At 43.9% G+C, this 12,821-nt stretch overlaps 4 protein-coding genes across 4 annotated transcripts; 2 read left to right on the forward strand and 2 right to left on the reverse strand.

The window, feature by feature from the left end:
- Window positions 1–542: 542 nt before the first annotated feature.
- CTAM01_04132 (OTU-like cysteine protease) lies at window positions 543–1,484 on the forward strand (the record flags this gene model as incomplete). Its single annotated transcript, XM_060520162.1, has 1 exon — window positions 543–1,484. The coding sequence occupies one exon, from the start codon at window positions 543–545 to the stop codon at window positions 1,482–1,484; it is 942 nt and encodes a 313-aa protein (XP_060385583.1).
- A 157-nt stretch (window positions 1,485–1,641) lies between these two features.
- Window positions 1,642–2,647, reverse strand: CTAM01_04133 (thiopurine S-methyltransferase; the record flags this gene model as incomplete). Its single annotated transcript, XM_060520163.1, has 2 exons — window positions 1,642–2,025; window positions 2,114–2,647. The coding sequence occupies 2 exons, from the start codon at window positions 2,645–2,647 to the stop codon at window positions 1,642–1,644; spliced, it is 918 nt and encodes a 305-aa protein (XP_060385584.1).
- A 1,257-nt stretch (window positions 2,648–3,904) lies between these two features.
- CTAM01_04134 (pyridoxal-phosphate dependent enzyme) lies at window positions 3,905–5,211 on the forward strand (the record flags this gene model as incomplete). The annotated part of the gene is made up of 2 exons (XM_060520164.1): window positions 3,905–4,244; window positions 4,349–5,211. 2 exons carry the CDS (start codon window positions 3,905–3,907, stop codon window positions 5,209–5,211), a joined length of 1,203 nt encoding a protein of 400 aa, XP_060385585.1.
- Window positions 5,212–5,864: 653 nt separating this feature from the next.
- Window positions 5,865–7,661, reverse strand: CTAM01_04135 (uncharacterized protein; the record flags this gene model as incomplete). The annotated part of the gene is made up of 1 exon (XM_060520165.1): window positions 5,865–7,661. The coding sequence occupies one exon, from the start codon at window positions 7,659–7,661 to the stop codon at window positions 5,865–5,867; it is 1,797 nt and encodes a 598-aa protein (XP_060385586.1).
- Between the last annotated feature and the right edge of the window lie 5,160 nt (window positions 7,662–12,821).

Raw genomic sequence — 12,821 nt, forward strand, 5'->3', positions numbered from 1 at the left:
AGCAAGCTTGATTGTGATGGTGTGAAAACCTCAGGGGTGAGAAGGTTTGCTTCCTGGCGGCCGTTCGCCGAGCGAGCGGTGCTCGGGCGCAGTCGAATTACGGGCCGCTCTCCGGGGGGCACGCACCGACCCCGCACCGCAAGCAGCGAACTTGAACCCCCACCAAGAAATTTCGCCCCTCCATTGCATTCCAAGCTTGGAGCTTCCAGTGACAACACAATTTCGAAGCTTCACATTTTTACCCTTTCGAGACGGCCAATTCGTTTCCCAGCTGGTTGGCTCAAGATCTCGTCGTCAGCGGAGCACCGGATCGAGCACCGAGTTTCTCCTGTGAATCGCCTCAGACAAGACTAAATCGCGAATAACCCCCCGCCTCTGGCAAACGTCACATATCGGTTCCTGTGTCGACGGACATACCTCGCGAGACACCTCCCTCACAGAGCCCATCTCATACGAACCTGCTCCGACCGAAAACGAACCGAAACCGAAGCAAACTTGAGGAAACCGGGTGCTCCACGAGGAAACAGAGACGAATAAAAGCCATGGAATCCGAAACGCCGGAGCAGATGCAGACGCGCCACCGCAAGGAGCAGCGCGACCTCGTGGGCCGGATCACGAGCAAGAAGAAGAACGCGACCAAGAAGACGCGCAAGGGCGTGAATGATGAGTGCGCTGAGCTGGAGAGGCAGTTGAAGGCGAAGCATGAGGAGGAGGTGGCTGGGCTGTCTGGCGGTGGTGTCGCCGAGGAGGTTCAAGACGATGACGGCGAGACTGCCGAGGTTGTGGAGAAGTTGAAGGATACCACCATTTCCGAATCCGAAACGCTGGTAGAAGAAGAGAAGGAAGAGACACAGGCACAAGGCCAAGGCCAAGGGAAGAAGCGCAACAGACAAAAAGAACGCCTGGCGCGGCGGGCGGCCGAGGTCGAGGCCGCGGCGGAGAAGGCGCAGGAGGAGGCGAGTAATATGACGGACCACCGGGGTATCGAGAAGACGTACATGCTCAAGGAGTTCAAGGCCAACGGGCTCGAGGAGAAGGAGATTGCGCCGGACGGGCATTGTTTGTTTTCTGCTGTGGCGGATCAGTTACGGCAGCAGGGTATTCCGCTCTCCGCTAGCGCTGAGGAAGCGGGTGGTGGCGGCGACCCGACGCAGAAGCTCCCGTATAAGGTTGTGAGGAGGGCGGCGGCGGAGTACATGGTGTCCCACCCGGACGACTTTGCGCCGTTTCTGGAGGAAGGGTTGGAGGGGTACGTGAGGCGGATCCGGGATACGGCGGAGTGGGGTGGGCAGCTTGAGCTTGCGGCGCTGGCGAGCGTGTATGGGGTTGAGATTCGGGTTGTGCAGGATGGGAGGACGGAGAGGATTGGGCCGGCGGCGAGTGGTGGTGAGAGCGAGGGGAAGAAGGAGATTTGGTTGGCGTATTATCGGCATGGGTACGGGCTTGGTGAGCATTATAATTCCTTGCGAAAGACGACGGCGTGAGGGGTGTCGTAGTTCGATTAGAGGGTGGAGGGTATGGAGAAGACTATATTCTCAAGTTTTGTGTACATGGAGTTTTGGGCATTGCATGGCACAGGCATACATCATTGGCCGAACAGAGGAAACTATCTATTACCAGAGTTATGTGCCGTCATGGTTGTCAGTGACTCCAGACATGAATCCAATCGCGAACTGAGCCATCCTCATTCATACCAGCGCGATGCGTCCTACTAGGCTTGACGAGCGCCAACCGCTTCAGACCGGCGGTGCCTTCCCCGCCATCCTCGTTCGCGGCCGGGGGAACGACAACGACGTCGGCCTCGTCGCCCGCCAGCGTCGAAGCCGAGAACTCGAGGGGTTGGCCGGGGCGGGTGAGCAGGGCGAGGTAGATATCCGGGTTCAGGCCCCACGGCGGGCCCGGCTGGGAAAGAGGTTTGCCGGACGGGAATTCGAGGCAGATGAGGCGGCCGGTGGCGGGGTTCAGGAGAGAGGATATGCGGGCCGACCATTGGGGGCGGGCTGTTGGGGGGAGGGCGCAGAGGAACTTTGGATGGTTGTTAGCTTCTTTTTTCTCATGTTGTAATTCCTCTTGACCATTCCCTTTGAAAGCCACTGAGAAGAGTGAGACTTACAGTGTAATCAAAGATGAGGTTAAACGTCTTGTCCTCGCGAGGCCAGGCCTCGAGCCACGAGTCGGAGAAGAAGTCGCCCGAGAGCCACGTCACGGAACCCGGTTCGGCACCGTTTGGCTGGCGTATGGCGTTCACGTCCGGTTCTGCTCCGTCTCCGTTACCGTCCCCGGCCGCCGCCGCAGCAACTACAGCCTTTTGGTTCTCCTTTGCCTCGGCGATGGCCGTGGGCGAAAAGTCGAGGCCGAGGACGTCGTAGCCTAGGTTTGCTAGGAGGAGGGCGTCGTGACCTTTACCACATCCGGGAACGAGGGCCGTGTGCTTCTGCTGCTGTTGCCCTGCGGGCGATGAGGCGGTGGGAGGAGGAGGCGGGATGAGGTCCGGACGGGTGTTGATGATGTCCAGTAAGGCTAGGGAGGGCCCGCCGCGGTCCCAGGGGGTGAATTTCTCTTCCCAGAAGGCGGACCATTTCTGGCCGTGGTTTGCGAGGGGCGTGTTTGCGAAAGCCGTGGATAGCTTGTTTGGGTCGGTTGCCATGATGGGCTGGTTGCTTATACTCGGAGTTGTGAAGGGAGTATGATGGGGGACTTGATGTTGGGGCTGGGCGGTGCTTTGGTAAAGTATCTGGTGAATTGTCTTGACAGAATTGTGAGATTTAAGCGGGTTTCTGAGAATAATTCAAACAACGATTGGTATATTAAGTGGTTGGTAATCCAGTGGTATGAAACAGAATGAAAGTCGCCAGATGAGAATGAAGTCATGAATCTTGGTAGACCGGAACTAACGAGGTCAATCTAGTCCCCGAGGACCCCGCGCTGTATTGTGGATGTGGCGCAAATGCCCCGCGCTGGAGAACGGCGACGTTGATCCCTGTCGCTGCCAGGGACGCATCCCGAATGTCTGGGATAATACCTCACCTAACCCAAGCTTACCAAGCCATTTTCAACCATATGACTTCCGACTGCATGGCGACGGATGTGCTTGTGTCGTGCTTCTTCTCTCAGCTGCATGTCCTGACGTTTCGGCGTAGGTATGGAAATTAGGTGAATATCGCCATTGTGAGAGATGGGTGGTTACACAGCTTTGCTAGATTTGCTGCGTTTGAGAATGGCGACTCATCGTGAGTCGAAAATGGCTGTTGATTTTGTGTGATGTGAAGTAGAGCGTATAGGTGAGGTTTTGAACATTGGGAGAAGGGTCTTGGTAAGAAATTGAGGAGGACTCATCAACCGAGTCAATGCCGAGTGTAGCTACAGTCGGTCATTCACTCTACCTTGACCAATTCGTTGAATGCTCGATAGAATGTTCCTGACGATTCCAGAGTTCATGAGTGATTTATGAACAACCATGGTCCTGGCATGTTGGTATACGGCTCTAATATTACCCGCGGGAAAAGTAGATGTGCGTGGTCATTTCACCGATAATCTCAGTGGCCCGGCGAGCCTTTTCGGAGACAACCACCGAATCCCACGACTCAAGCGGGGTCGCCCCCGTCCGGAGGGCGTCAGGTAACCGCCCACGCCGCCTACCACAACCAAAGTCCCGATCGCGGCGTCGGAAGTCCCTATGACTTTGCCGCCCACGCCCTCGCGACACGTCTCATTTCAATCTCAATCTCAAATATCTCACTTCATAAGACGCCCGTAAAGCTCTGGCGTTCTGCTCTCCGTTGCCTCATTTCTTCTACCTGAGGCTTTCGGCATTTTCGCCACCACACTCACTTACCTACTTGAGGTTTACACACACGTAGCAAAACCAGAACCGTTCATCGTGAGCAGAACAAATCCGAGAGCCATGGCCGACCTATCGACCTGCCTACCCCTAACCCGGGCCTCCGTCGTCGAAGCCCACAAGCTCGTCAAGCCGCACGTCCACTACACCCCCGTCCTCACCAACAAGACCCTCACGGCGTTGGCATCGACGCCGCGGACACCCGACGACCTCAAGGGCACGAAATGGGAGGGGCGCACGCCGGCCAAGCCCGTGCTCCGGCTGTGGTTCAAGTGCGAGAACCTGCAGCGCATCGGCGCCTTCAAGGTCCGCGGTGCCTTTCACGCCGTGGAAAGGTTGAAGCAGGAGCCTGGGTGGGCTGAGGGCGGCGGTAAAGAGAAGGGCGTTGTTACGCATAGCTCAGGTATGGATACATCTCTATTCTCCTGCTCAGTGAACAAACCAGAAAGAGAACTATCTGAATGTGTATTTCTTGATCTCCGCAGAATGTACTGACAACACCACCAGGAAACCACGCTCAAGCACTGGCTCTCGCCGCCAGAGAAAGCGGCATCCCAGCACACATCGTCATGCCGGACATCTCCCCGCCCAACAAGATCGCCGCGACGCGCGGCTACGGCGCCAACGTAGTCTTCAGCGGCAGCACCAGCGTCGAGCGCGAGGCCGTCGCCGACCGCGTCATCTCCGAGACGGGCGCCCGCCTCGTGCCGCCCTACGACCACCCGGACATTATGCTGGGCCAAGGGACGATGGGCCTCGAGTTGCAGGAGCAGGTCCGCGATCTCCTGGCCGCGGGCCACTCTGCAGAGAACCCGACGTTCAACTCCACGGGCCTTCCCGTGGCTGCTGTATCCGATGGTGATGACGTGGAGAAGAAGGAGAAGAAGGGTCTGAACGCGATCATGACCCCTTGTGGAGGCGGCGGCATGCTCTCCGGCGTAGCGCTGAGCTGCGAGGGGACGGGGATCAGGGTGTTCGGCGCGGAACCCGAGTTCCAGGGCGCCGACGACTGCAAGCGCGGCTTCGAGAGTGGGAAACGCGTCGAGAGTGTAAAGACGCTGACGGTCGCCGACGGCCTGCGGACGCCCGTGGGCAAGCACCCGTGGTCCGTCATCTACGAGCGCCGGCTGGTGGATAACATGTACAGCGTGTCCGAGGAGGAAATCAAGGCGGCGACGAAGCTCGTCTTTGAGCGGTTCAAGCTCGTGGTCGAGCCGAGCGGTGCGGTGCCGCTTGCGGTGGCGCTGTTTAATGAGGATTTCAGAGCCATGGTGGAGAGGGAGGCTGGTGAGACGGGGTGGGATTTGGGATTGGTTTTCAGTGGTGGGAATATGGCGCTGGAGGGGCTCATGAAGATTTTCGCGGCGTGATGTACCTGGAGGTTGTTTGAGTAGAGGTTGGTTTGGTAGAGGTTGGTTTGGTAGAGGTGTGTTCAGGATCCCGTTTCAACTTATTCGCCCACGAACGTTACCGAGGCCGGAAACGAGGTACAATAGACGCCTTGGACCTAGCTTAGTCTTTTTCCTTGACGGGGAAGAAAAAAAAGGCCAGGAAAATTGAGAGCCACGAAAGGTCCCACACTCCAACACCATGGAAGGTAAGTTTGAATCCCTTTAGACAAGCAATCGGTGTCTGTGTCGGGCAGACCATACATTACTTTAAACGTAACCATGGAAAACGGCATACTATAACATTGCTCGGGACTTTCAAAGAGTTCTAGAATCCACCAGCCACTCTGTGTGGTACCTTACCCTTTGGCCATGCCTTGACATCTTCTTCCAGAATAGCAACCAACCTCTCCTCCCAAAGCATGGGTCAATGGGATGAAAATCATTCTTAATTTGTTGATTCTTTAATAGTCTGATTGAAGCAGTTGTGACAAACTTCCTCTTATAACTCCCCAACCTAACCCCCGACTCTACCTCACTAAAATCAGAGTCTGTACGTCTCCAAAAACACATACGCTTTGCAATTCGACAAATCGCTTGCCATCCACCCCTCTCACCCCCTTACGCTGAGCCCCTCATCCTTGCCTACGCCCGCCGGTGCTCATCAGCGTAATCTTCTGCTTCTTCTTCTTTCCCTTACCAGCTCCTCCTGATCCACCGCCGCCATTGTTGCTGCTACTACCGGCCCCAAATGCGGCACTACTGCTAGAGGGACCGGGCTCAGTCACACCCAAAGCCTCCATCTGGAAAGAAAGCTCTTGAGGTCCCCACAAGTCTTCATCCTTGAGCCACCCGTCGTCAAGTTGACGCATTGAAGCCGGGGCAAGCTCTGGGGACCCAGGCACGACAGAAGTGCCCCAAACGGTTTTCTGCGTAGATGGACTTGTAGAAATGGTTGCAAGATGCTCGAATCCCGGTCGTGGATCGGGCGGCGTAGCGTTGGCGTGGCTCGATAGGGGCTGGAACTCTTCCAAGTTCAACGCAGGAACGTGATCCTCTTCGACCGGTCCATAATCCCGTCGCATAGCCGCGGTACTCTTGAACTGGGCAGCCTCAATCCTTTCGGACTGAAGCCTCTCGCGTTCTTCCTGTACGGCCTTGTCACGATTCCGCTTTCTCCGCCGGCCAATCTCATCAGCGAACTTTTCGAGGACATCCGCCGACACAATGTCTGTCCAATCGCATTCCAAGAAACTGATTCGGCAACCATACGGAAGATGACCCAAATACTTGGCCCGCTTTCTCTGCACCTCGTCTAGAACATGGCCTGTCGAAATGTGCTCGACGCGAGGCAACAACGTGGATGGAAATGCAGAGAAGTCGCCATATTTCGTCTTGAGAATACGAATATCGAGAGCTGATAGGTAGAGATGCGGCTGTGATGAGTAGAAGTAGAAGTCAGGTTGAACGGTCTTGTTCTGGTTGCCCAGCTTCTTATTTGGCAGCATGGAATCGTTCCTGCCGAGGTCTTGGACCTTCTCCTTCGCCGCATCAATGGCCCGGATCGCCTTCTTGGTCCATTCATCGTCGTCGTGGTAAAGAAGTTGATCCTCGGTTCCCTGTTTCCGCAGCGCTTCAATCTCTTCGTTGAATTGCTCCAACATGTAGTCTCCAGTTCCCTTCATGATCCTGGCATAATCCAGAACATTGGCTGCAAAGTGCCAGGGCACGTCGTCCGACACATTGAGCGCGTCAGAGCCATTTTCCCAGGGCAATGCGAGGGTTGACTTGGCTGTCCGGGCCATGAGACGTAGGACAACGTCATCGCCAACTCGCGGCAGAGGGCTCTCCTGGCCCGCATAGAAACGCACAGGCCGCGTCTCGTGAAGGTAGACGCTGTCTTCGCAGAGCGGACATTTCTTCCACCTTGCACCTTTTCCATGCTTCGAGTCCTCATCTGTCGAGTTCATAAACCGAATCAGACATGGAAGGCAGAAAATGTGACCGCACTTTGCCATTCGTGGCGCCACCGGCTCGGACAGACAGATCGGGCAACTAGCCCCCTGCGATTCGGATGAGGCCAAAATCTGCAGGACGTTGTTCCAATCGATATGAACATCGGCGTCAGCCGCTTGGCTGGCGTAATTGCCTTCCGGTGAGACGACAAATCTGTAATTCGCATGCACGTATCTCGCCTTGTCTACGGCATGGTGTCCCGAGCCAGGTCCCCAAGTCGGATTCCGTCTATAATTCCGAGCATAAGAATAATGATCCGCGTAAGCAGTCGGCGGACGGCTGTAGTTCAGAAGGTGTGTAATTGAGGTTTGACCTCGTCGACTGTTGGCATTCCCTATAGCCCGTATCTCGGCCATAGCATCGTCATCGTCTGGGTTCGCGTGTCTGGCGTCGCCAAGTCCCGGTCTTCGCTGCATTTTGTGTTGCTTCCGAGAGCCCTGACCCTTCCGGGGGGTTGCGTGTGGGAATGAAGGACTGGGTTGGGAGGGCCGGCGGTTGGATTCGAAACTCGCGGTGACGGGACCAGGCTGGATCGAAGGCGAATGGGAAGTCGATGCTGAAAGGGACTTGCCCAAGTTTGACGAAGTCGAGCTCATATTCGGGTACCCGGATATCGTAAGGGAACGTGACGCAACAGCTTGTCCGCTGGCGGAAGCTTTGATCGATTCGATCAGCCCCCTGTGGCCAATGTCGTGATGCAATGCGGCGCGAGCGACGGGAACGAAAGGACGGATCGGAGGTTGCCACTGCAGGCCAACTGACCCAAGGCTATCTGAACAAAAACAAGTATATCGAGGAGGAGAGAGGCAAAAGAAATTTGAACGCTTCGGCTGAGGTGCTATGGTTGGATGAATGAAGATGTTAAATGTAGAAGAAGACGGGGTCCAAAGTGGACGGACCCCATTAGTGACGGGTGGGGATCAGGTAATCGGATGTCGAGAGGATGCCGCAGCTGTGGCAGTAGCAGTAGCAATGCGTAGAGTCATTGGCGGGGCAAATCGAAGTTGCCGTGACGCTCTTGAGGGAAAGCTCGGCACCCGGAAGTACGTACTGGGTTGTCCGAACGGCTGGAATCATCACGTGACTCGTTCGGTCGCCTCCGTCGGTGCCAGTCACGACTCCAGGTCTCTTGCGTGCAGGGTTGGGATTTAGTCTAGTCTAGTCTAGTCAGGGGCCTGACTACTACTAGCCTAGTCTAGTCAGGGGGATGACTAATATTAGCCTAGTTTAGTCAAGGGGTTAACTAATACTAGCCTAATTTAGTCTAGTCGACTAACTAGTCGACTAAATTAGTTATATATAATAAATAAAAAAAAAACCTTAAATACTTTAAATATTTTAATTAACTATTATAAACGTAATAATAAAAATAATAATAAGAGTAATAATAAGAATAATAATAAGAGTAATAATAAGAGTAATAATAAGAGTAATAATAAAAGTAATAATAAGAGTAATAATAAGAGTAATAATAAGAATAATAATAAGAATAATAATAAGAATAATAATAATAATAATAATAATAATAATAATAATAATAATAATAGTAATAATAATAATAATAATAATAATAATAATAATAGTAATAATAATAATAATAATAATAATAATAATAGTAATAATAGTAATAATACTTATTTATATATTATATATAATTATAGTTTCCCCCCGATAGAGTAATTTGCCGGGGCCGTACCGTATATTACGTATTAGAAAAAACTAGGTATAATACGCTCTATACTTAATTACTAACTAAAACTCCTAACCTTCCGCCGCTTCTAGCTACTTATAGGGCGAGCTTTACTTACTCTAATATATATAAGACCTCTTAATATTAGCCTATATAAGTAGCTAAGTTTAATATAATCTATTTTTTTATATAAATATTATTATTACCTAGGGGGTTTTATAGGAGTTATTTAAAGTACTAACTTATTATCCTAACCCTATATACCTCTAGCCCGTTTATTATAGCTATTATAACTAGGCTAGTATTAATATACTAAATCTTAGTATCCGTACTAGCCCGGCTATTTATAGTATTTATAATATTACCTAACTAAATTCCGTACTGCTAAAAAGTACTTTACTATTTTTTAAGTATACTTACGTTAGTTATAATAACTATAGCGTCGAGCTAGCTAAGGGCGCCTAGCCCGAGAGGGGTAAACTTATCAATAGGTATTTTTAGAGTTCTAGCTTACTAATTACTAACTATATACTAAGAGTAGAGTAATAGTTTATATATTAATAAGTTTATTTAGTAAATTTATTTAGTAGATTTATTTAGTTTAAATAGAGAGTAGCTTTAAGTAATATTAAAAACGATAAAAATAAAAAAAATCTTTACGAGCTCTAGTATAAAGAGTAGTAGATATTAGCCTATTTAGCCCTTTCTCTAAAAACCTCTATATCGCCATTAAAGTTCAGAACCTCTATAATTAAAAAAGGCCACCTCTAACCATTACGGCCGACCATTACGGCCGACTATTATAACTAACCATTACGGCTAACTATTATAGCTAACTATTATAGCTAACCTCTACTATTAACCTTTTTAACTAGCGCCGCTACTAAAGAGGGTAGCTTACCTATTCCAAATTAAATAGCAATTTTCATATCAAAATCACTATATTATATTAAGCGCGTACTTAAAATATATTACGCGTATTATATAGTTAAAAAGTATACTATATTATATAATTTCCCTTAAAAACGTAATCCCGTTAAGGTCGATCTTTTATACTTATAAAGCTAAAAAGAAAAAAAACCACTATATATAATTATAGTTTATTTAAATTATTAAGTATTAAAAGACTTAAAACTAATAACTAAAGGGGGAATTAAACTCTAGACCTTAAGAAGTAATAAAGTAAAAACTTAAACTATTAAGCTAAATGACTATTATACTATATAGTAAAATCTTTAAAATATAACTTTTATATAGTTAAATAAGTAATAATAGGGGTAATAATAAGAGTAATAATAGGGGTAATAATAAGAATAATAATAATAAGGATAATAACAAGAATAATAATAAGCGTAATAAAGAGTAATAATAAAAAAAAAGTTATAATATAAATAAAATAGTAAAATAAAGAAAATAATAAAATAAAAAAAATAGTAAAATAAAGAAAATAGCAAAATAAAGAAAATAGTAAAAATATTAATAAATTAAAACTAACTTAAAAACTATAAAAATAATAACTATTCCTCTTCCTCTTCTATAATATTACTATCCTTCTTATTATTTATATAAATATCCTCTAATTCTTTTAAAGTACTAACTTGCTAATACTTTAAAAGAATTAATTTAGATATAGTAGAGGGATATAGTTTATTTCTATTTTTAGTAATAATATTACTAGAAATAGAAAAAACCCTCTCTACTGAAGCTGAAGTAGCTGGTATAGCTAAATATTTTCTAGCTATAATAGCTAAAATAGGATATTTATAGTTATTATTTTTCTAATATAATAGTAGGTTAGCCTATTATATATATTAGTAAATAAGTATTTTAAATATTATATAAAAAAACATATACCTCTTGAGTTAAAGGGCCTTTATTAAAATAACTAATATACTCTACTTCTATATTAGTATTACTAATATAAAAGTCGTTATCAGAATCTGAGTTATTAAAAGTAGTAGATTCTAATACTTCTTTAGTAGTATTAGACCTATACTTTTCTTTTTTAACTCTATAAAGTATATAATTAGTAAAATAGTATAATAATAAGTATAATAAAATACTTATAACTTATATTCTTCTTTTAATAACTCTTTTATATCGTTTTTTATATCTTTATAATAATATAATAAACGATTTTTTTCAAAATGTATAAGTTTAAATCTAGGATCTAAAATTAAACCTAATATATGAGGTTTATATATATTTAGATTAAATAGATTTAATCTTTTTAGAAAGTAATTAGATAGTTTAACTATTCCTTTAGTTAAACTATTTACTAAAATCGTATAATATATAGCTTATTAAAGTATTAGTATATAATTTAAATATTAAAATATAATAAAATAGTACTTACTAGCTCAGGTAGCTACTCTCTTAAAGTCTTAAACTTTATAACTAAATTATTAAGTTTACTATATATAGTATATATATATAATAAACCCTTATTAAGGTTAATATATAGTTGAGACTATAAACGAGTACTAGGTTTTAAAAAAATCTCGAATATAGATTTTAAATCTTTTAAAGCCTTATACTCGTTAGTAATAAAATAGAGCTTTTTATACTCTAAATTACTAGTATTTCTAAATATATACTCTAAAACTAGTTTAAGCTCTAAAGTAGTAGATATTATTCTATAAATAGAATTCTATTTAGTCTTATTATTTATAATATATTAATATAAACCCTTTATATATATATATATATATATATATATATATTAATTAACTTACTTAGAGGAATAATTCTTTTATTAAAATTAAAAGGTAAAGTTTCGTCTCTTTTAGACTTTTCTATACCTTCTAATAATAATCGTTTAATCTCGCTAGTATATTTAACTATAACCGTAATTCTACGGATACGTTTAATAAGACCTATATATATAGTTAATATATATTATATAGTAATATATATAATAAAAAAATACTTACTACTAAGTAAATTCTCAGTAGTTATATCTTTATTAACTACGAGATTATTATTAATTATACTAATATTATTATTAGTATAATTTAATAATTCTTTTTCTTTAGTAGTATTAAATATATAGTTAGTTAATATATCCTATACTACTATATTAATAATATGAGCAATATATTTAATATCGTTTTTAAACTCTTTATTTAAAGTTAATTTATAATTAGCTTTAAAAGAATTTAAAAACGTATTATTATTAAATGCATTATCTTTAGTAAAACTATATAAGTTAGTATAATAATATAATATAATTAAGTATAATTACTTACTTAAAGAAGTTATTAATAGTTAAGTTTGGATAAGTAGCTAAACTATCTATAACTTCTTTATATATATAAAGGCCCGTATATGATTTAGTAAGGTCTTTAAATACTATAAATATTAGTTAGTATATATATTAAAATAGGGTTATATATAATAACTTACTAATTAGCTTATAAATAAGCTTAAAATCGCTATTAATATAGCTTATAATAATACCTAAATAGGCATCTTATAACTTAGAGGTCTATATATTAAAAACAAAGGAAAATTTTCCTAAGTTTTTAATATTTTCACTTATCTCTAAGTTAATTAAAGAAAGAAATTTATTATACGTAATATCTAGTAAATTCTTAATCTTTTTTCTATTAATAATAAGATTTAACCTATAATATCATATTAGTAAATAATAAAGTATTATAATATAATAATAAAAAATATACCTATTATAATAGTTTAAAAGGTTTTTAAAAGAATTAGAATCTATAGTAGAAAATAGTAAGTTATTTTTTATTATAAAATCTAATATCTTTAAATAAGCCTCTTCTTTATTAAAATCGGTAATAGTACTAGTACGAGGTCTTTTATTACTAAAAAAAGACTTTTTTATAAGTACTATATCGGTTTTTATAATACGTTAATTAGT

Source organism: Colletotrichum tamarilloi (assembly GCF_030869305.1).
Source record: "Colletotrichum tamarilloi strain Tom-12 chromosome Unknown Scaffold_9.1, whole genome shotgun sequence".
Taxonomy (NCBI): Eukaryota; Fungi; Ascomycota; class Sordariomycetes; order Glomerellales; family Glomerellaceae; genus Colletotrichum; species Colletotrichum tamarilloi.